This window comes from Micropterus dolomieu, linkage group LG14, assembly GCF_021292245.1.
Source record: "Micropterus dolomieu isolate WLL.071019.BEF.003 ecotype Adirondacks linkage group LG14, ASM2129224v1, whole genome shotgun sequence".
Taxonomy (NCBI): Eukaryota; Metazoa; Chordata; class Actinopteri; order Centrarchiformes; family Centrarchidae; genus Micropterus; species Micropterus dolomieu.
Genome location: NC_060163.1, coordinates 16,030,095 through 16,054,647, shown reverse-complemented (window position 1 = coordinate 16,054,647; position 24,553 = coordinate 16,030,095). Strand labels below are relative to the sequence as shown.

At 41.4% G+C, this 24,553-nt stretch overlaps 2 protein-coding genes across 2 annotated transcripts; both read left to right on the top strand.

Annotated features, from left to right (window-relative positions):
* The first annotated feature begins 19,757 nt into the window (after positions 1 to 19,757).
* On the top strand, positions 19,758 to 20,798 carry crygmxl2 (crystallin, gamma MX, like 2). Its single transcript, XM_046069206.1, is given in 3 exon segments — positions 19,758 to 19,811; positions 19,813 to 20,055; positions 20,523 to 20,798. Coding segments are annotated over 3 exon segments (573 nt in total).
* A 1,269-nt stretch (positions 20,799 to 22,067) lies between these two features.
* On the top strand, positions 22,068 to 22,933 carry crygmx (crystallin, gamma MX; the record flags this gene model as incomplete). Its single annotated transcript, XM_046069207.1, has 2 exons — positions 22,068 to 22,322; positions 22,658 to 22,933. Coding segments are annotated over 2 exons (531 nt in total), but the record flags the coding sequence as incomplete, so codon positions are not given.
* Positions 22,934 to 24,553: the final 1,620 nt, after the last annotated feature.

The following is a 24,553-nucleotide window of genomic DNA, read 5'->3' as shown; positions in this document are numbered from 1 at the left end:
GCCGTGGTAATCTGCCACATCCACTCATGAGGTTTTGTTGAATGGTTCATGCTTTTCTTGCTTTCCTTCTCAATTTCTACATCTATACATACAGTATGTCTGTTCTTCATGGATTTATCTTGCTAAGACAAGCATAGGTGTTGACCTTTGATTTAAAGCAAATAGTAAAGCTGTAGCAAAACGTTAAGAAACAAATTGGAAACACTCCCTGAATGAATCCATGAAAACCTTCTATCTCGTGCTACAAGTCTTTTCTGACACTGAATCTGCACGTCTAGAATAAATATGTTTGGCTCTTATAAAAAAGTTTTCAGTATAAAAACCGGTGCAACATTGTCAAACATGCAGGGTGCTGTAGAAGTCTTCACAGGCTACTGTATAAGAACAGCATCTAACTAATGGCCTACCATCTGCATCGCCCTCGTAGCACTGTTAAAACTCTGCTTTTATGTCCCTGCAATGAGTATATGCATTCCTCTTTGGGATGACTGTCCTAGATTTAAAGGCTTGTCAGACACCACTAGTCCTTTATTTTTCCATAAGCTCGTGTTTTTGTTTTTTTTCATCTTTTGCATTTTTCACTGGGGAATTCCTGCTGCAGGAATGGTGTTGCAATGGATTATACGAAAAATGTCCACAACTGGGAGTTGAAATGGAAGGCTTCTTCATCTTTGCCTTGTAGCATCTTTTGTTGTGATGCCTGAGTGTTGCAGCACTGGAGTGCAAATGCATTAAAACACACAAGAATTATAGAATTGCAGGTCTAATTTCTGGTGATATAATGTGAACTGTAATTGTCTATTAAAGGCACAAGCATGACGTTGATGGCAGTAAACGACTACGTCTGTAAATGTCGTTATAATTGGCAATAGTTGATCTGTAGGCATCTGCAGCTAATCAATGCTCCTTAGTAGCCAACAAGGTCACAGTTTGTCTGAGACAGGAAAGTGAGATATTCAATGCTGACAAGTCATTCTGTGATTGTGGCAGCCGCTAAGATACATAATTCAGTGCTTTTAAACTGGACCCGTCTGGTGAAGTGAGCGGTGCTTGTGTTGTTTCTTTAGTACATCTGTCTCCTCATCACTCCTGGAGGCTGACATCTCTCTCAGTACCGTGGCACAATGGAGGAAAGAGCACTTCCGTGGTGCAGGTAAACCCGCCAAGAGATAGAAGGCCTCCTCATGAATAAATGATTGTGACACACAGCAATAATTTGCATCCGTGTAAAAGTGACGCATCAGCGCTTTTGTCTGCCGAGGAGTCTAGAGGTGTGTTTTTATTTTATTATTTAATGGAAAATGGCTTTCATTAACAGTGGCAAACCAAAAGGTGTTGACAGCGATGCACCGACTTGTCAAGCCGATCACAGCCTGTTTTTCAAGCCGATCACAGCCTCTGCCTTTTTTTCTCTAATTAGGCATATGCTGCAAGCATCATAACAAACACTGAAACAGGTTTGTCCTTGCCTAATCTAGGGAACTAATTTTTAAGGTTATTATGCAAATCGATACTGTTTACAAACATGAAAGCTGGCGCCCTATTTTTGATGTGCCACATCGGTTTTCGATGGCTTAAAGCCCGGCTCGGCAGGTGTCATGTCAATAACCAGCAATCGATCGGTGCCAGTCTGAGGGGGATTGAGATTGCTGGGCCTTGCTGTGTAGAGGGGATTTTCATCAGCTAAAGACTGAGGCACATCCACAGTCACAGCACACCCTTAAATCTTTTGTGCATGGACACAGCCATAGATGACATTGTGGCTAATGTCACACTAAAACATGACAGATGTTTATAGCTTTTTCTTCTCATTTCAATATGATGGTTTAGATCTAAACAGAAAGATACTTTTTTTTAAAGACCACATGTCTGTGACTCTCTAATCATTACAATCTGAAAACCCTTGCTACCATTGGGACAATCAGTTTCAAAGATTTAAAGATCATTTGGACTGGTACAGTGTTTGTGCACAAAATAGATATAAAAGCAAAACAACTAACAAATGCACATTATCCTATATTCAGTTTCACAAACTGTTCATCACAGATGACAGACTTACTGAAGCACTCCATGCTGAATGGGCCTATCGTGTAACTTTTTTTTTTCTTTTTTAATGATGCTAAATTTCATAGTGATATCACTTTGAACTGTTAAGCATACTTCTTGTCTTAAACCCACGTACAAGTAGCTACTTATGCTGATGGTATGCTGGTCTATTGTTTACAAGTTGCAAGGAAATGTTATATTTTGACAAGCTACTGCTGCACATTGGATAATCTAGAGTTGTGTTTGAGAAAAATACAGTACAAAGCAAGGATGAGGTTCGTCATGACTACTTCTATTGTGGCATCTACCAGCTCTGCTGCTGCCTTTTTTGAATAGACAAGCAAGAAATGATTAAAAAATAAAAATGAAAAGAAATAAAAGTCTTGTCTACAAACACATTCTAAATGGATTTAATAGTAGATACTACAACTTTTAGATCTAAATATACCAAAGAGGAAGAGAAGCAGGCAGATTGTGATCTGTGTTTTAGCCTGGACATGTCCCAGCAAATAGAGAAAAGATAGCTGTAAATAATGCAAATAGAAAACTGCACTTATAAAATTACTGTCCATATGGTAATTGTTGGACCATGCTTGTTGCCGCTAGCAGTTCGCCATAACTGGTTGCTTCTTTCAAAAACATTAAGCTTGGCCTTTTCATGCATTTTAAAGCAGCTATACAAGACTATAATGCAGGTTAGGCCAGAGATGTGACTTGAGTTGGCAACTTACACTCAAGCTGCACTCAATTTACTTCCATTTTGTGCAACTTCAGCTGTGTTTACAACTCATCTTTTATGGAATCCAGGTTTGACTTTGACTCATTGTCAGTTGGCTTGTGAACAATAAGCATCATTCGCGTCTGCCGTGGCATTTTGAAAATGTCTTTTGATTTTTTGATGCATGACATTGTGCACCTGCCAGTCACAGTTGTGGCACACGAATGAATGAACAACATACAACCACAATCGACACACGCAGCAAGCTGTGTTGGCCGAAGCACTAGATCTGTATCATACGTGGTAGTCTTTGGATTCAGGGACTTCAAAGCCCTAGGGGCTCCAGAAAAGTGTGTTGTGTACACTTGCTGGCTCTGATATGTTTGCTGCTTTGAAGTTGGCCTCCAGTTACTGAACATATTCAGTGCCTACACCCTAAGAAAGTTTTCACTTTGTCTGCAGGTTCAAAAAATGTAATATAGGACTTTGCCAAAAAATTGTAATTTGACTTCTCTTATTAAAGACTTGATTTGGACTTTACTGAATGTATGTTGTAACTTCCATCCATCCATTTTCTGCTTGTCCAGAGTACTGTCTCGCCAGCATTGTTTTGTAGGTCCTCCTGGGGGATCCTGAGGCATTCCCAAGTCAGACGAGATATATCATCTCTCCAGCATTTTCTGGGTCTTCTGCGTCTCGTACCAGTCGGATGTGCCTGAAAAACCTCCAAAGGAAGGCGCCCAGGAGGCATCATGACCAGATGCCTGCAGCACCTCAATTGGCTCCTTCAGACTCAAAGGAGCAGCAGCTCTACTCTGAGCTCCCTCCGGATGTCTGAACTCCTTACCCTCATCCCTCTTATGGTGTGGTAAGGAGTTTTTGTGACTTATAGGTTATACGTGTTAGCCTTGACTTTATTTTCTGCTACAGTTCGATATTCTACTAAGCAATTGATTTTCAGTTGATCAAACTGAAACTAGAGAACAATTTTAGGATTTTTGCCTTTTCTGCTACACATGCTGCTTCAGTCTCAGACTTTTTGTCTTGATTTCAGTAGAGGCTTTCATTAATCAATCAAAACTGTGCTGTTCTGCTAAGAAATTTGAATTGTAAGCTTCTAAACTGAAAAAAGAGCACAATTTCATATTGGCTGTTTTCCTCCTTTTTCTCCACAACTACTCGATAAAGTTCAAATCTTTGGTTTTCTCCAGTGATTTCAGTCCAGCCGTTCATTTATCAAGTAATTTATTCATACATTTATTTGAAGCATCGCTCAATAGCATCTGACCCTGGTGCCCCATCATCCAACTCTCCCTACCGAGACAGAGCGCAAGCAGTCCCTTAAGAGTGAGGAAATGCGGGTCAGAAGCAGAGTTTACTTGGGGAAGGAGGGGGTGGGGGGGCATTTTTCACAACACGATAGTGTTAAGCGGGTAATCATAATGTGATAGTGCTCTAGCTGCTGGGGTCATGTATGCTTATGAATGTTAAGGAGGACTGTTTTTAAGGCCTTCAAAATTACCCCTGATATCAAACATTGACCTTTTGTAGAGACTGCAACACGCTACGATGATTTGAATTACAATGTGTGCAGCTTTTGCGAAAGTTCACATCAAGACCATGCCAACACCCTAAAACTGCCCTTACATATATGTTCTGAAAGAAAATGCATATACATAGTGTATACAGTATAATAATACATAAACTATATTAATTGTATATATGGGATGGGCAGAGGATGTACTAAATTAAATGCACCCCGTGTGGCAATAATTTGAAATATATGCCCTATAAAACATCATTAGACCCAGCTATCACTGTCAACATAGGTGTTTACCAGAAGTCACTAAATGATCCATCATTTGACATGGAGAATCAACACTGCTGTGAGGTTACCAATTAATCTCCATGTGTCTTATAAGTCTGCTCCACAGATCAAAATCTTATACTCCTATGTTGCACTTTAAATTAAAGTACAAAAAGGCTCATAGATCTATTTATAATGTTCAGCATCAGCTAGTTTTCTTTTTTCCTTCACAATAACCCAACCCTCAAATGCTATGAAACTGGGGCTTGGAAGTTAGAATATACAAGACTTTGGCACCAATGAAAACTTTCAGTTAGCTCGACGAAGCACACATGCAAGGAGTTCAGCTTTTATCAGAGAGCAGGATAATTGTTGAAACAGGTGTAACTGTCGAAGTGTCAGCGTGCCTCTCTCTGTGTTCTGGTCCCCAAACCAACCTCCGCCTATGACTCCATCTCATAAGTCTTTCAGACAACCTTGGTGTGATTTCTTGACAAAAGCACACTCGCTCTCAAGGTGCACTCGAGCGCAATATAAAAAGGGACAAAGACAGAGCCTGAGAGAAGATAGGAGAAGAAATGGATTTCTTCTCTAATTATGCAAGAAAAAGAGACTTTGTGAAGATAAAGTTGGGTGACACAAGGGCATATTGAGGGACACACTCACTTTAGGAAGATTTTTCAAAGTGGGAGGCACAAATGGATGTTTGTGCTATGAGCTATGGCTGCTAATTGGTGCAAACTTAATGAATGCAGGGTGCTGTGTGGAGACAGATGCTTTGTGCAATGTGGCAGATTTCAGTGGCTGCGCGTCTCTTTCCATCGCTGGAACATCAAGAAGAGGAGAACATTTGGCAGGTCACAAAATTATGCGAGGAAAAGGGGAAGCCCAAGAAGAAAAAAAAATGTAAACAGTTGTTTGTTTATTTTTTCGTTAATTTATGGGGGACTGTGTGTATGTGTATGTTTTGTGTGTGTGTTGACTGTGAGAGTTAGCAGTTCTCAAGCGCTTGTCTATTTGTTTGAGCCATCGCTTTTGTTTTGGCTTTCTTGCCTCGCCAGCTCTGTGGCTCTCAATTAGCGTGCAAGCCTCAGGGACCTAATTAACCAGTTCAATTAATAAATAATTTTCTTAAAAATCCCATACAAGCCATTCTGACATTTGTCAGCCACTCAGGAGCTGTTTGTGTTTGTGTGTGTGTGTGTGTGTGAGAGAAGAGAGAGAAAAAGGGAAAGAATGATTAGCTTGTTTGCAAGCTCTGCTTATCCCCCAGGTGGCTGATGCAGGGGACAGTGTTTGCGTGCGTGTGTGTGTGTGTGTGTGTGTGTGTGTGGCGGGATGGAGAGGGGCTTACTCACAGCGCTGGACCCCACAGCAGAGGAGGGCCCCCATGACCTTTTATCGAGTGTCCAATCAATAATGTGCGAGCGTCCATCTCTTTGAGTTGCAGCCTGATCCTGGGCTTCTGAAGGCCTGTGGCCAGCAGCAAAGCAGGATGGGAACAGGCTACACAGTGGGGCAAAAGAGTCCTTGGGGGACCAGGAGTGGAACAGAACCAACCGCCTCATGTCATTTACTCATAATGATGTCTTCCTTTAGTTGAAAAGGGAGGGGTGCACGGGATGGAGAGGGGGGCTCTGTCCTAGCCACTGCAGATTCAGCCTCTCTCTTCCTTTGTCTGACGGTGAAAGCATCTTCTTTGGTCTGTCACCGGGCTCTATGATTAAGGAGTAGAAACAGACCCTGGCTTTTTTCACATTAGAATCCCATTTAGTGCTTCTTATCATTGCTATCTATCTGGTCACATGTTTGGATGGAGTTGTACTTCATTGTTTCGTGAACTGTAACGTATATTCCCTTGTGGGCAATGGGACAGATGTGCTTGTTTAATTTGTAGCATTATCTCCAAACATCGACATTACAGGATCTGGTTGTCACCGCCAAAGAGCCGGCGCTGATGGATCTGACTGTGTACCAGTGTTCATTAAACACACTCCAAACAGCTTTCAAACCGACTCTATTAGTGGCTGCCTCTAGAACAAGCGGCGCCTGAACGCAATTTTTGACCATGAAATGTTCTTTAAGCAGATGAACGGGACTTGAAAGATGAACGGGACTTGAAGTTTCCTTTTTTTCCCCTTGAAAATGCCAGTGAGGAGTCAATCACTGGATATCAAAGCAGAAGGAACACACAAGAAAATCCAGTGATAATATATGGGCTGCCCACACTCACTGAAGACTGTTAAGATGGCCATCGCAGGTATCAGCGCTGACACAAAGAGCAGACATCGGCCTTTCAGCAAGCAGCTAGCTGTCGCTCTGTATTAGCTTCAGGCGCACGACGACACTTTATGTTGAATTGAGAACCTCTTTGCTGTGTAGCTGTGCAGATGGAGTCCAGGGACTTATTCAAGACACTTGGCTGACCCACACTGCCTACAGCAGTCAACATATGGCTCCCTAGGTCTGGCTTCATTTTATATGTATACAGCAATTTATTTCTAAAGTGTTCTACTGAGAATACCCACACAAAATGAAGCTGCCTGACAAAGGAAGAAATATATTCTGGCAGCAAGATAAGAAGTGAAAAAGAGAAGTGAGTTAAATATACCAGCAGACAAATAACTATTTAAGTCTGCATGTTCATATTAAGCATCATCTGTGGTAGTCATTCCTCATCACAACTGGGCTGGAGAGATTTCAGCCCATCGATCGGTAAAGTAAGTGTGTGAAAGAGAGTATGAGTCAAAAGGGGATCTGAAGGTGGGCTGACAGATAGAAGACACATGGAGGACCTAAAGATGGAGAGATCACTTTTGTTCCTTGTCAGGTTTGACCGAGGCCTTCTCTGCTCAGAGGTGACTGTTGCACTCTCTGGCGCACTCTAACACCCCCCTGAGATCACTCCACTGCTTCTGCTTTGATGCAAAAGGGGGGTTATTGTGTAAATATTTTGCTTGAGCATTTGAGCATCTTAATCTTCCATAAGGTGATCTTTGGAGTGGAGCAACACGGGGTGCTGATGTTCAGAGGAGCTCCCAGTTGCAGAAAGAAAGAGGGAGCGAAAGAGACAGAGGAGGGAGGGAGAGGAAAAAGAATAAGGTCTGTGTACTTGCTAGAGTGCTGGGAGCTAGAGTTCACTATGGGGGCGTAAGTGTGTCAAGAAGAGCGCTTTTCCCCCATCCGCAAGCCCCGGGCCCTCTCCACAACATTAAAAAGCATAAACAGTCAATACTGAATGTAACTCAGAGAAAGAGCAAGAGAGAGAGCGTGGAAAAAAAAGAAACAAGTACGAGAACGCAAGGGTTTTCAAGCGTTACACAACATAGTGAGATCAGAGAAATCGAGGCTGGGCTGTAGTGTATGGTTGCAAAGCTTTCTGATGGAGGAAGGGAGCCTCTCCAAGTGAATCATTCATTGCGGGCGGCAGGGGTGTAAATATGAAGGGGAGGGTTGAACGAGAGCGGGATCAAGGAAATGCACACCTGGTGCAAGACAGGGGTCAGATTGGCCCTACACAAAAGGAAACGAAAGGGAAAAAGAGAATGAGTTGTTTGGTATACCTCCGCTTAGATAGCAGCAGTGCTTCTATTGGCGTGCTTGTGCAAAGCAGGACAGAATGGAGTAGGTAGAAGGTGCATATGGTGGTAGGCTGTCTGTGCCGGTACACATGCTGAAAACACATGCTTTCCATGCCGATGAGAGGGAGGCTCGTCTTATTTGGAGAGAAAAAAAAAAGTTTCAAACGTTCAACATTTTAGACTTCCAGTTTGAGATGTGAGGGCTTGTTTATCTGTGGCAACATTGTTCTTGCTCATAATCGCTCAAGAGTCTCAATCACTCACTCCCTCTCTCCATCTCTTACAAGTTTTTCAAACGATATCTCCCAAACACTCGACACCTGGCTGGCTGACTTCAGAGCTGGAATCAGTGGCGAAGTCTGTGTGTCTCAGTCTTTTTTAATCATCCATTCAGTCAGTCCTCACATGTTCAAGCCTATGCATTCGGAGAGCTCTTCCTCTATAGGCACATCATAAAGAAGCAGAGCTTACTGGAGAGCAGGTGTGGAACGGCTGGTACAGTATGGTATTGGTTTTGAGGACATGTGCCACAGGACCGCCGGGTAAAATGATGTACCGTAATTATTTATTTAGAAAGTCTACAGTATCCTTGAAAAGACAACAAACAGAAATGTACAGAAAAGCTAACTGCAAAGACAAATATAAACAACCATATGTTGCTACCTTTATTTCCAAGGTTCTCCAATTTATTCAGAAGTCATGAACCAGTGTTTTTGTCAATAAACAATTCCATCTTGAACCAAGGACATTCAGACCACATACTGATTTTCTCCTTGAGAGAATGTTCTCCTGGTTTATGGCCAAACAAAAGTTACTTCAGTGCAAAGTACTGTTTGAGCCACTTCCCTGCCAGAGCAAGACTCTATATTTTAAACATTCGGAGGAGAGAACAATATCTATGAAAAGTGTGAAATTTGATTTCTACCCCACGGAATAGGACGTTTCCTTCTGTTGTCAAACAGAATGACTAAACATGTTCATTCACATGCTCCCATGGTAGGACGTTATTAATTTATCACTTCAGAATTATCAGTGCTCTTGCATACACACACACACACACACACGCACACGCACACACACACACACACGTTTGCTTCCCGATGATTGACAATGTGATAAATTTTATTTGAATATGGCTGACATGAATTATGTAACCAGAGAGACTGGTGGCTTTGTTGCTTCCCTCTAGCTCTTCGCTTTTCCTCCAAGATAACATACAGTTGATAATTTACAGTAGAACACATTCTGAAACTATAAAGAAAGATATAGCGACAATGCTCCAAAGGGAAAAAACAGAGTGCTTCTTCAGTGCAGCCAGCTGAGCTGATTGTGAGAACTGCAGAGAAGTGGAGAGGAGAAGGTTCACATTGTGGCAAAGCTGCAGTAAGGTTAGGCTGTTGACACTTATGACACTGGAAAGTGATTTTTCTTGAGTTAAGCTCTGAAGGTAGCGATGAGGTCTCAGCAGACTGAGTTAGTCCAAAAAAAAAAAAAAAGAGAGAAAAATAAACAAATGAAAGAGGAAAAAATGAGCACACAACTCATGGTATCTGATGTTGATAGCAGTGGCGAAAGACTGCCTTTGAAAGGCTTGAGGAAAGTGACAATACTGTATGTGTTTTCCTTGTTGCTGCTCCTCCAGATGGCCAACATAAAAAAAAAAAAATAACTTGTCTGATTGGCCTGAAAAGACTGTCAAATGTCAAGCAGTTATCAAACAGCAGACATGTTTTCTTTTAAAAAGATACCAGCAGAAGGAAAAGCCTAACCTTTCAGCGAGTGAGAGAAAGTCACGCATCTCATCATGTGCGGTACTCCACACAAGCAAAACCCATGCTCTTTACAAGGCTTACACTATCATCTCCGATTCAAATCTATAGTTGTTGACACAAGTTGTCTATGGCTGAAACAGATGGATCTGTAAAAATACCTAATTTGGCGGGTTGCAACACAGAGCCAGGAGGACAAACAAATTCACACATTACCTTAAAAAAAAAGCTGTTTTCCTGTATATGTACAGCTGCGGGAACTCAAAATTAAGTTATTTCATTGTAAGAAACCCTCCCAAAACTCCGCATAAACAGCCAGTTCCCTCAATCCATGGTCACTTTTAGATCTAAAATTGCCTCAAGGTCTTTTTGCAGCACCCCTTGCTTTTTCGCATCATGTTTACATCTCATTGTGGCCCGCGCAGATTTCATGTCATAATCATCGGCCCGGACTGACAGGAACAGCGTGCTCAACACTGGGTGTACAGTCATATTTTGCTGTTCCAGTTCCTGTGGCTGTTGTTGTTCAACTCCCTTCACACCAAGCGGTACTTGTACAAAAAGGGAGATGGGACGACAATGTCCTTGATTTTCAAAGCGGTGAGACTTGTTAATGCCCTCATTTTCATGTACACCACTGAATCAATCATTACAGCTCTATTGCACTGTTCAAACAAACTTCTGCACAACTTTCACATGAACCTACATTTCTATTCTCATTATTTTTGATTTTATTCGGAGAATGTCTCTTTGTGCTTTGCGCTTGCTGCGCTGGGAGGTCAGAGATCAGGCAGGAGCTGGAAAGGATTCAGTGTCTTGCTCAAAGACACTTTAGCAGACTGGTTGCTTGCCACTGTGGGCCTCGAGCCCAGCTATACTGCCCTGCAAACCCAACACTGACATTTGACATGAATCTCAAAGACTCTGTGTAACACTGAATATTTTTATCTTGCACTTTAGTTCTTGGATTGTCTAAAGAGGCAGGAAGTAATCAATGACTTTTATCTCCAAAAAGGAAATTACAACATCTCTGGCAATGCTTACAGTGACCTGTAACTGAGGGAAAATATTAGCCACATAAAGAATTCAAAATAGAGTGAATAAGCTCAGTCATCCAATCAAATGTCTAGGAAATACATCCCAATAAACAATTACACTGCTTTGTCTCTTGTCGTGTATTTTTTGGCTTCAGAACAAAATGTCTCGCTGGCGATGGAGATAGAGGAAAGGTAGAGGATGGAGTTTTGTGCTGTCGCACACTCCTCCATCTATGAATCACACCAGGGGGCTGGAAAGACAGTTTTGACAGTCATATATCTGAATCTGGCATTGTTGCGTCTTCATTATCGATCGAAAAACATGTTATCAATTTCTCACATACACATTATTTTAATTTTCAGGCACAGAATTCCTTTCCAAAGCCACTGTCAGGGCTGAAAACTTTAGTCATCCTTATGAGGTAGATGATTCAATGTGGTCACCAGTTTTTATTTTAAACACAGCGGCTGACAAGGCCACAAACATCACATGTATATTTTCAAACGAAGGAGTGGCCAGGACAAAATTCTCTGCATTGAAGGGAGGTGATAATAAACATTAATATGTACAGCTGGCTCTTTATACAACTCTTGCTGTGCTGCCTTTGGTGTCCTGTTGAGAGGGTGTCTAAGCAGTGCACCATCAATAGCAGGGAACAAAGCCAGAGAAAATATCAAGTCTTTTTCCACAACTGCCTGCTTGCCTTTCTCTGCCTTAAGATTAATCTAATTTGGTCTGTATTGAGAAATGGGTAAGAGCAGTTTTGTTTTATTTATGTATGTTTTTTCCTCCTCTGCTCCTTTCCTTTGTTGCTTCTCCTCGGCTGCCTCTGACAAAAGACAGCCAGCCTGCCAAGCCCGGTGTTGCTCTGGGACAGACCTGTCAATCACTCCTGACGGCACCCTGACAACATGTACGTTAAAATTTCAAACGGGACTCAAAGGCGGCGCGTGACAGCAGAGCCTTTGAAAGTGGCTGTAGCGCTCGGCGACAGCCAGAGGAGTACGGGTGGAAAACAAACTAGAAAACAACAGTGCGGAGGGAAAAGAGAGAGAGAGTCAGAGAGGGGAAGAAAAAAAAAAAAAAGTTAAAAGCAAAACAGTCAAGAATGTGGGTCTTGATGATGGGAATTGGCATTAGATTCTCCCTTGGTGTATCATTGTTTTTTAATTTGGTTGAAACTCCCTTGAGTGGAGCTTTCAGTCTTCCAGGGACTGTGCTGAGGGCCCGTTCTCACCACAGTCCAGGGACAGCGGTGCCTCTTTCCTGCTCCTCTGAGGCCTTACTCAGATGAAGTCAAGTTTTTTATGCATCTCACTACCCTATCCTTCAACACAAAAACAACTGTGCATGAATGCTAATAACATTCTTGATTCCATCTCACATACTTCACAGATCCCAGTAGAAATGGAAACCAGTGCTTGCCACTGAGAAAAGCCTTTTCTATAGGATTCATAAGAGCTGTAATTTCTGAGCAGAAAATGGACAACTCAATTAAGATTCTTGCTCTGCTGTCCTGAATGTGCCAGGATGAAATCTTTTTAAAACACTGTGTATCCGCAAACCTTTGCCTACAAAGCAAACGAATGACATAAGGCGTACAATGTGCACACACAGGCTTGAGGATGTACTCAAATGATCACCCGGCACAACACACACACCACCACCACCTCCGCCACATGGCCAAATGAACAGTGTAAATGGTGTACAACAAAAAGGCCAGGGCTGTGCCAGACCCTATGGGAGAACTGCCATCTCTGCAGTCCTGCAGTTTGTGGATTGATCCTTCAGTCAGCATCCACATCTGCAGTTCAAAAACACACACTGGCTTGAAACTGCTACAAAGCTAACCGTTCATTGTCTGTCTGAGACTTTGTTTGACCATGCTGTGTATGCGTGTGTGTGTGTACACGAATGTGTGTGTGTCTTGTCTAAGTTTGTTTGAAACTAGCAATCTAAAGTCAACTCTAACGCTGCAGTGTGTGTGCAGCGAATGTGTGTGTCGCTTCTACAAACAAGTGGACAAGCAGCGTGTGCGCTGGGACACAGGTCATGTCAGCCTGTTAGTTACTGTTTTTTTGTGTGTGTGTTTGTTTTTTGAGTTCTCCCTCGGTAAAACTAAGTCTGAGCACTGATAGGCTTCAGTACAGACAGGAGCCATGGCAGTCACACACACAGAACTGAACAACATGAATTGATGCCATTGTCTAACTCATGCCTATATACGTGTCCAAGCTTACTTACAAATGTATACATGCAAGCAAACAAACACACATACCAGCTACGATATGGCTGTGGTATAAAAGGGTTAGCCATTGCTTTGGCTTCTAGTGCCCTCTAGTGCTTGGAAATACCTGTCAAATTAACTGGGATATCTGCTGAAACTGGTCAAGTAAAACTTGTGCTATGCAAATGCAATAGAACTATTAAAAGGAACTACAATATATTTTGACCAACTTTGGCCAAAAACAAGAGTTAAGGGTGGCTATTTCCTTACAAATCCTGAAGAGACATCTGAAGGCAGAGAGTGAAAAAGCAGGAACTCAATTTGAGAGAACAAAAAATAAATTTAATACAACTACAAACATTTGAATCATAAAATAGTAATTTCTACTGTATAATTGTAAATTCTGCTATGTGCAGTTCTGCAGTTCACTGATATTAAGTTAAATACATAACATCAATTGTGTTTCATGGCTTTAACTATATATATTTAAATATATTTATCCAACATATTTAGGATTTGTATAAAAGCTAACATTTGTCAACATCAAGGATATTACTAAAAGAAAGGCCCCATATGTAAAATGTGAGAGTTAACTCACTTTGTATTTTTAAAATGTAAAAGGTTTCTATTTTAAACAAGATGTTCTTTTCACAAAGCTGGCTGCACAAGGAAACTCATATTTCAAATAATATTAGAAGCCTGTCTTATCTGTTGAGTCCTATCAAATTCCTTTATAATAAGATCAATCAAACTAATTTACATAAATATATAGCTTTTATATTATATTCAGCCCCTTTAAAAAGTGCCTCTGTTGCAGGACTAAATCCAGATTATCTCAACAGTTTCTAAGTCTTCTTTCTTTCTTCTTGAGAACTTAATGGCTGCAACACAAACACACACACACACACAAAAAAAAACAATTAAAATACATCTTCACTTTCTTTGGTTTAGTTTGTTAGGCTGACAATAATATCTCTTAATCTGATGAAACTGAATCACTGTGAATTTTAAGAACTTAAATGTTTCTGGTAGCCAAGTTGCAAAAGGCGAAAATACTTGGACAATAAATCTGGTTATAATTACAATAGTTTGTTTTAACTGGGTCTTATGGGAAAGTGATCTAATACTTATATTATTTTAAACTGTGTGCTCATAAGCAAACGAGTTGGTCTGGACAAAAAAAAACGCATCCCGTTATTATGCTCTCTGTTTTGTATAATTTATGTGGTGCACAGGAAAGGCCTTTGAAAAATTGGAAATCCAAGTAACATTATTATGGTGTGCCATGAACTACAAACAAAATTTTTAGCATAGACTTTTAACATACTCGGTAGCACCAAACTTTTTATTATTCCATGTGTTCATCCCATCAGATGATTAATTCCTTCAATCAATCATATTTATTGTACATGCGTTGAAAACATTTTCTTTTCATGCCACATCTCGGAACTTTTCCCCCTGTGAGAATACTGTAAATTGTTAGATAAAAAATGCTTTGATGTTTTGTTTAATAGCTGAGAACATTTTATTAGAGAAACATATTGTAAATTTTAACATAAAAATCAAATATTTTCAAATAATCCAGTAATCCAAGATGATGTTAAAAAAAAAAAAACATCTTGACATGTTTAGCCAAAACTAATATAACCTAACATATTTAGGGCAGCGAAGGTCACTGCCTTTGAGCAACTGGATATTCCCTGCAAGGACATTAATGTAGTCTTATGCTGCTTAATTTAATATAATAAGGAAGGATTTTTGTAAATCATATGCATGTATTTTTGGCGCATGCATGATAGAGTCAGCAGAGGTGGGATTTGAGAGGCACCTCAAAGCTATGATTATCCTGAGTGTCTCTGCCCAATAATGTTACCTGCTGGGACAGCAGCACTGCTCCTCTAAATAAATTGCAAGTGGCCTTGGGCAATAAGAAGAACCCTCCTTTGATCTGCCTGACTGCCAATGAGGAAAATGTGCAGGCAGTCAATCAAGCTCTTAAGGCTTTGTCACAATGGAGCCGACCCCACTTTATTATTTATTTTTTAAATTGATGTATTTCATTATCACAAGGTGTCTACTTGCTGGGGTGGGGAGGAAGGGGTGGGGTGGGGGGTAAAATGATCAATAATTGATACGCGGTGTGAAAAAGCTGATTTGCTGCCTCTCCTCTGGTGCACTTGTCACTAGCTGTTGTCAGAACACATTTGCTTTGATGACAAATTTGAAGAAGTGAACAACAGCATCACATCTGATTACAAATTTAGTGAGTGGTGAAAGGCAGGGGCCCCTTCTCGCCGAGGCTCTGTTTGTTCACGGCGCTCTGGAGGAATGACTACCAGGCTCTGAGGTGAGTTACAGTCTTGTAAGCAGAGAGATGAGAAGGGGTTGAACTTTTTTGTCATGTGTCAGTAAACAGCGTGACTTGTTTGAAAGGCACCTGGATTACAGGGTGAAAAGTTGCTCTTTAAACCTTTAAAGCTTTGGGGCATGCGAGACACGCCACGTCAAAACAGAGTGTGAAGATGAGGAGTGAGAGCAACTAAAAGCCACAACTCCCCCTGGTGTGTCTGCAGAGAGACTGAGGAGTTGTCCTGCTTTTCACAGAGTTTGGGTCATGCTGTATGGTGGAGCATCTCAAATCGATGTAGTCAAATAAAGAAGATGCTTGAATGATTTGAACAGTCCAGGTTTCCTCAAAGACAGCTTGTCCTGACATGAAGAAAAATCCACCATAAACAAGAAACTGGTTGCTGCAAAAGACAATTCAACTTCGACTTTAATTCTGAACACAAGACATTATGTACATAATAAATTTGTGATATTTTAAAGCCAATTTGGTATCACTTTATCACAAATGTGGAACTGGTATGGCAGTCCTAAGGGGGATCTTCTCCCAGGTTATAAAGCAGGTATAATCTTAGAAGTACAGTAGTTGAGTAGATGTTTGTGGATGATTTTTCTTTCACTGTTGCACCAAAATGATCACCTGCAGGCCATCAAATTCAAACTAAGGGAAAATATGGTGATTTCATTGCTAAGTGTAGTTCTTCATTAACCTAAATGTTTTTTTATTACACATATGGAGTGGAGATTTACCAGAAACTTTACAAATAAAACCTGATGGGGAAGCGGTTCAACCCAAAATCTCAAAGAGCGGAAAACAAACAACATATCAACAACTCAACATAATTGACAGCTGCATCCATTTGCTCGGTCCAAGCCCCCTCCTCCTGCTTTTCCACTCTGTTCTTCCAACACCATTTCCTCTTTTAATTATCCCCCAGCAAAAAGATGGAGCACATCAGACGCATCGCGGTAAATCCTGGCCCTGGCACAGGCTCATAGTGGATCCTGCGTCTGGCAGTCCCGATAGAGCCTGTGCGCTGGCAGTGACAAGAGAGGGAGGATGCCTGGAGATTTTCTGACAGAAAGAATGGAGAGGATGATCTCTCAGCAAAACAGAGGTCCTCATTCTACTCCCGGCGTGGGAGGCTTTTTGGCGAGCGCTTTCCGATCATACCACATTTTCAGCACCAGATTAGCCAGTTCTCAGGAGCAAAACTCACACAGACCCCTTGTTTACACCTCAGTACTACACTGTTTTTGTAATGACTGTTCAGTAAAAGAGCACATTGGAGGCACTGCAAGCGCGGCTGTTCTCCTATCTCTCCCAACAACATTTTAGGGGTTAGGCTTATTGTATACAGCGGAGTCAGAGACACCATGGTTTGGAAAGGGACCACAATTTGTTTTGAATTGAAAGAAGTCTCCTATGACTTGAAATATGTTTTACTGAGTGAATTGCACATTCACATTCTAATTAGGTATCAGCTACACGGATGGGTTTTTCTTTTAGAAGCCAGATAGATGAAAAAGGTTGCAAGTTAACTAGTGCAGGGATTGCTATCTGTCAAAGTTTCTCCTATCTCTGTGGGGTGCACATCAATCACAGAGGTCCCCAACTGACAGTCATTCGGCGGGCTAATAGTGTCGTCATCTCCCACGCGATTACACAGATTGCACATTGAGATCCTCGGACACAATGGAGCTGCAAATCTAGCCCCACACTCTGTTCCCTTCTCCTTTCCTTTTCTTCCGTCATTCTGAGATGAAGAGTGGAATGCTCCACAGCGGGTAGCTTTCTTCTCCTCCTGGGGGAACTGAGAAAGCAGGCAAGGGCCTCTGTGATGTTACTTTCCCTTCAGGGTGGGGAGGAGATGTCTTGTAGCACAGCTAAAGATGATCATTTGAGAGCCTGTGAAACAATGTTCCCTTCTGGACGCCACAGAGATATGGAGAGAGCCAAGGTCCCGACTAATGAGTTAGGGTTAGCTGATGTTCCTCAGTGATGAAAATCAGAACAATGACAATGATGGCACTGGTAGTTTTTGTTCTTGGTTTAGACATTGTATTGCACCGCAGTTACCGTTCTTCCCTCAATACAAAGGTTAGAGGTCACGCTGAGCAGCAGCCTTGGAGCTACTAGAGTCCCATTCAAAGACACCTCAGAAAAGTGAATGCTTGCTACTATGTCACGCAGAGCTTGAAAAAGCGCTTTCCAGCCAGAGTATGGTTTCCCTGTCATTCTGCTGCCCTCTTGCATCAAGATTGGTTACAAGGATTTTATGTTTAATAGGCATGATGAAAGAAATCATTAATCTATGAATGAACATATGAGGAAAATCTAAACATTTGTTTCTTATATGTTCTGATAAAACCTTTCCTCCCTGAGTAAATATTTGCTTGAGAAACACACAAAACAAAACAACATCCCATCTGATAATCTGCCACAATTACACTGCACACTGTGATGAAAGGATATCAATGATCTACTTATGTCATAGAAAAAGAGTGCAGCTTCAAACATGAAAGCTATTGAAGCCTATGAGAGTTTCAAGTCAATGAATGATCAAAGGAGCAAAAGCTTATCAACGCTGTTCCTTAACACTGAAATAGTGTCGTATGGCTCCGGCTATACTACCACAGTAGCAGTTTTTCCCCCCAGGAACATAATGGCTATTGTGCTTTCTGAAAACATTTGCCTTTTTACACAACTGAAGCTGCAAAAAGCACACAAAGTGGAGAGGGGGCACGAGCCCTTTATCCTGATGAAAGGCTAAAGGATGAGACTGACCTTTCTGGCATCAGCTGGGCTTTGGGAACACAATGCATGGCTGCAAATCATTCTGGCCTTTTCCCCTTCAGCTCTGGGCTATGCTTACAAGCTAAAGACAAGTCCAAACATCTATCATTTTATACAAAGACTCAACCACACAGATGCCCCAAACCCCGCCTTTTATATCACACTCACACACACACACAGACAAACACACTACACAGTTCTGTCGGTACATCTGCAAACAGACCAGTCCCGTCTGGCATCATAGTACAACTGCAGGCTATGGAAGCAAGCAAGAGACAACAGATCACTGTAGATTACATCAACACAAAAGCTTGACTCAGTCCACAGTATCAACACCACTTTCCCTTTAACAGGAATTGAATAACAATTACATTGTGACCTGTACCACTTAGGGAACGTAACAATCCAAACTCACTTCAACTGGGACTGAATGAAAGGTAACTATGTTATAATTTTCCACGCAAGCAAGACATGAAATGAAAATCCTGACATGGTTAAGTACTTTTTTAGAACGAGCCCCCCAAAAATGACCTAACCCAATGTACACTTTAAAGGCTTTGTTGTTGGGGGCCACCTACCTAAAGGGCCTTTGTGTGACATTTCAAAAGGCTGCATCACAAGGTCATGACGGAACAAGGGTCATACAAACACAGAATAGCATATAGCATTGTGTGGTGTTTTTGGGAGGGGGGGGTTGTCAATTCTATAGGTAAACTCTAGCAGACAGATAAGTTACTCGCGGGCTGTCAGACAAAAGGGAACAGTAGTTTGAAAAGGTAAAGAGTAGTAGTCCCTGACGTGTCAGAGGCCTCATCATTAGTGGGAGAGTATAAAAGGACCTGTAAGTGTGTCCATGGTGCGCAAAACATCCACAGCCCTGCAACCATGGGAAAGGTGAGCTCACATGCAATATGGCAAACGCTTTGACGAGGAGGTGAAGAAGGAAAATGGCATGATTTGGGAACATATGTCAAATATAGAAAATGCAGCAGAGAGGAGGAGAGGATGCAAAAGTAGTCATTCAAGTAAAGATAATAACTACAAAAAAACAGAATGACTTATTCTGGGGTGGAAAAACACACATATAGGTGTTTAAAAGGGAAGCCTCTGTGGAGATCAACAATTACGTGGCATCCGTAGATGACATATTCATTGCATCTGTATGACAGCAACAATTTCTGGCTCCTTAATTTTGAGAAGTTGACAGTGTTCAGATTGGGCGAGCATACAATGAGTTGTTCTTTAAATAAAAGTCAGCTATAACACAACTTTCAATTGCCTTGATTTTCACCTGTCAAGCACAGAAAATAATATACAAGAACAGCAGACTGGAGAGGCTTGTACACTCAAAGGACTCTTGAAAAAGCAATTTTGTTCAAGGGAGAGCAGTGTCCCCTACAGTGCATTCACGAGTATTGCAACTAGTAAATGTACACACCTAACATTAACTTAAATGATACATGCTTCTCTCTCTTTTCCCAAGATTATCTTTTATGAAGGCCGCAACTTCCAGGGCCGCCACTGGGAGTGCAGCAGTGACTGCATGGACACCTACAGGCATTTCAACTGCTGCAACTCCATCCGTGTCAGCGGCGGTCACTGGGTGGCCTATGAAAAGCCTCACTACATGGGTTACCAGTACATCCTTGGCCCTGGCGAGTACTCTGACTACCACACCTGGATGGGCTTCAACAACTGCATCCGCTCCTGCCAGATGTTCGCCCCTGTAAGTCAATCAAACAGAAAGATAGAAGTGGTAGTCCCGCCAACCCCCACCGCTCACCTTGTACATCAAATGCCGTTTTAGAAATGGATGTCAATCACTGGCCTTTTTATGTCATTTACAGATACTCAGGCAGGTCATAGCAATAAAGTCTCTGTTGGAAGGCCCACAAGGAGACACAGTGAATATAATACACCCACATAAGACTTGGTGCCTTCATTCTAATTCTCTTAGTCACATTGAGTGTTTCTGGCAGTTTAGGGAGGGGGGGAAAAAATCAAATTCTGTCATGCTGCAGAATAGTTGTTGCTCTTTCTCATCTGTAGTTATTTACTTAAAGAAAGTAGCACAAGTACTTACTTGAATTCAAAGTTGAAGAAATAAGAAATAAGCTCAGGACAGAAAGCTCTACCAAAGTGCTCTCTACCAAATTAGCATAATAATCATGTTCTGGTTTCTGTCACATACAGTATAGAGGATCCTACAAGATGAGGATCTACAACAGGCCTGACATGATGGGACAGATGATGGAATTCATGGATGACTGCCCTAACGTGTATGAGCGTTTCCACTACCGTGACATTTACTCCTGTAACATCATGGAGGGTTTCTGGATCTTCTACGAGCACCCTAACTACAGGGGACGCCAGTATTTCCTGCGCCCTGGAGAGTACAGGGCCTGTGGTGACTGGGGCTGCCACAACCCCATGGTGGGCTCATTCAGGAGGATGAGGACTCTCATGTAAACTATGCACAACTCAAATTAAACACTTGATAAAAAACAATGTCCTTTCTGAGCTTATTTGAACAAATCCATGCAACACAATAACACTCTTTGGTCAAGCAGGACATTTGCTTCCTGCTTAGCGTAAATCTTCCCCCGTTAAAAGCCGGCTGCTTAATGATCTGTCACTGTCAAATACCTATTGAAAGAAAGCAAACCTTTTCTCTTTGCTGACCTGCCTATGCTCACAGTCTGCATGTAGATTTCTGTCATTCATGCCAATAAAGGCAGATGCTGCAACTCTTATTGTAGCCTTCTGAGAAAGTGCAGTTGTACACTATTTTCCATAGACAGAGATTTGACAGAGACAAAAGGGCTGCTGCAGCTCACCAGTCCAACAGTATAGTGTTCTGCAGTCTATAGAGCGTACATTGCTGACACGACAAAGCTTTGTTTCACATTTGCAAAGCCCTGATCCCAGCAGGGTCTATAAAGAGGTCTGGTACAGCCCGATGTCTGGTCTGCTGTGAACTTAACACAGTTACAATGGGCAAGGTAAGCGTGCAATTTAAAATCTATATAGTAAAAGCAGCTTGAATGTTTGATGTGTGATATATTGATCATTTGCATCTAAAATGGCAGTTGACATGATAAATGCTGCAAACACACACTCAAAAAGAATTTATTTTTTTCACATAAAATGCTTAAGACCTTCATTTAATGTTAACTCAAGCTTTTGTGGGTAGAAGTGTTAAGGTCAGTAGCTCTAAAGTTTACCATGTTTTCAAAACATATGCAGGGATGTAACAAAATGCTAGAAATTAGTGGTAAATTTTTGAATTAATGAAAGCAAACAACATGCAAAATAAGACTTAGTAAGTTATAACTATAGTTAAATTATGCCTTTGTCATCTGTTGAGGATAGTAAAATTGCAATTAATCCAACTCTGTCAAGAGTCTTAATTCCTGTAAAAACTAGGCCAAGACTTTTTGTCTATATTTTATTTAACTTTGCTTCTAGTAAATCATTTGGGAAATGTTTTCGTACTCCCTTAAACTTCTCTATTCCAAAATTCTTCACTTACAATTCTTCAGTAACAAGAACTTTGTTGGATGAAGCTAATTTGCAAACCTGGCTCATATCAAATGGTATGGTGATGAAAACCATGCAGACTAAAAGTTATTATTGTTTAAGAGTCTGAACAGTGGAAGAACAGAGAACTAGTCATACATATAAACTGTATATTAGTTTGTATTTGGCATAGTGCTGTGGTGATGATGTCCACTTATCCATCATGTGCAGATTATCTTCTACGAAGACAGGAACTTCCAGGGTCGTCACTATGAGTGCAGCAGTGACTGTCCTGAGATGCAAAGTCACTTCAGCCGCTGTAACTCGATAAGAGTGGAGAGCGGCTGTTGGGTGGCCTACGAGAAGCCCAATTATGGCGGCTACCAGTACATGCTGCACAAGGGCGAGTACCCGGACTACCAGCGCTGGGCAGGCTTCAATGACTGTATCCGCTCCTGCCGTATGGTGCCACCTGTGAGTTTTAACTGATGCCCTACTCTGTTTGCAGCAATGTTCTCACTAAAAGTTCTTCTGAAGAAGTGCCATTTTAGGATCATTTAGTTCTCAAGCCTAGTCCTACTGATTTCACCACTCAGTGCCAGTACCTGCAGCTATTTTAAAAGATCTCTTTTTAGCTTGACCTATAACTGTAGTAAAAATAAACTGGGTCATTGGATCAGGACAAGTTTAGTAAGGAAAAAAGTTAATCAAATTGTTTATTGTTCTACTTGACTGTGGTAATATAAAGTTGAACAAATGCTTAGATTATATGGCAGTATCGTCTTAGTCTCTCATCATTTCTTCTTTAGTATACCGGGAACTACAGGATGAAGATCTTTGAGCGGTCTGACTTTGCGGGCCAGAATCTGGAGCTAATGGAAGACTGCCCAGATCTGAATGAGCGTTTCCACACCCGTGACATCTCCTCTGTCAATGTCATTGAGGGCTACTGGATTCTGCATGAACACCCCAATTACAGGGGACGCCAGTACTTCTTGCATCCTGGAGAGTACAGGAGGCACAGCGAGTGGGGAAGCACCAGCCCAACCTTTGGATCTCTGAGACGTGTCACTGAGAGCAACTGATTCACAGCTTTTTTAACCTTACTGAGCCCCACGTTAACCTTTCCACCCTCTTGTTCCCCTAATGCCAGCACTGTTTCAGTGTGGTCTCAACACTGTTGTGTCCAAACCTGAAATTATACATTTAATGATGGGGATTTTGGTGTGTCTGATGTTGGGTTCCGGTTTTGTTGGGTTGCTTCGCATTGTTGGGTTAAGTTCCTTCCCACCTCAGTGCTCAAGCAATGCTCACAATAAATAGTGATGATCTTTTTTGCTTTGGTCGTCCCATAGCAAAAGGGTTTGCCTCGCCGGTCCCCAACCTCTTGTCCTACTGGAATCACAATAAACGAAAACTTGATGAAAGTCAACTAAAGGGAGCCTTTGTTCATTTTCTATTGACTACTACAGCTGTCACTATAAAAAAGATCAGGGGATATGGCTTCTCATAAATCTTTAGTATGGTGATTGAACTTTAGTTTCATCAGGCCACAGAGTTAGATTTAGAAGTGTAACCACTGAGGTCCTAGTCAGACCAAGAGTTTCTACAGTTTGCCAGGATATCGTCATTCTACATACACAAAGAAAAATTATCAAGGAAACAGAAGCTTATTCTTTGAAGTTTGATATTAAAGACCAAAAAAGGGTATCTGAGGATGAGCATGTAGGAGTCTTTAAGAGATCACATGGTACAGAGTAAGCGCGTTGGGTCCATGAAAGATGCCCATATTAGATCCACATCACAGGGCCAGCGCCAACTCAAAGAGTTGGAGTCAAAGTGGCCTGGTACTAGCCCCGAGCATCAAGCTCTCTCAGAACAAAAAACAAAACCCAGTCCACATCCCCGCTCATACATTTTTCATCAGCCCAAGATACTGAACCCTTTCAGAAAAAAATATCAATTATTGAAATTGTTAATTAGACGCTGCGTAATTGGCAACGATACACATGAATAAATAACTGACCATTAATTATTGATTCAAAAAAAATTGAAGCCCAGCGGGGAGTGCATTTGAGAGTCTCTTAAGATCAAGCACAACAAGAAATATGAGTTTTGGCCTTGAGTAATGTCCAATTAAAGGACTGTCAGCCTTGCTGTACAAGTCCAATGATTTGCCCTCATCATCCGTTTTATATCTGTGGACAACAATACCCAGCAGACAACACAACATCAACAGGGTGCAACATGGGATCTGATCAGCTGGGGTCTGGGGGCAATGTCAGATAACAGATCAGAGAAAATGTACAGGCTGCCAGGCCTCAGCCATAACTGAAAGTTAATTTGAGGTCATGAAGGGGCAATAGCTTCGTATATTAACCAAATTCAGAAAGTAAGTACTTATATACTTATATAGAAGTACAGAAAACAAGTCTATGGTCATTTGTGTTTAAAGTTTATGGTAATAACCATAACCAAACTTCACATAAAAAGATCAGTAAAGGCAAATAACCTGAAACCTCTTCAAACAGCCTTATATATTCCGTTCAGTCAGAGTTCTACTACAGTTTGTACTTTAGGACTACAACATTATTGAATTCTGCACTTAGTTTAGTTTTAAAATAAATAAAATTGGTACATCAGTTGAGGAGAGAACTCGGGTGATCAAAAACAAACAAAATATATTTCCTATTGACATGGTCTGT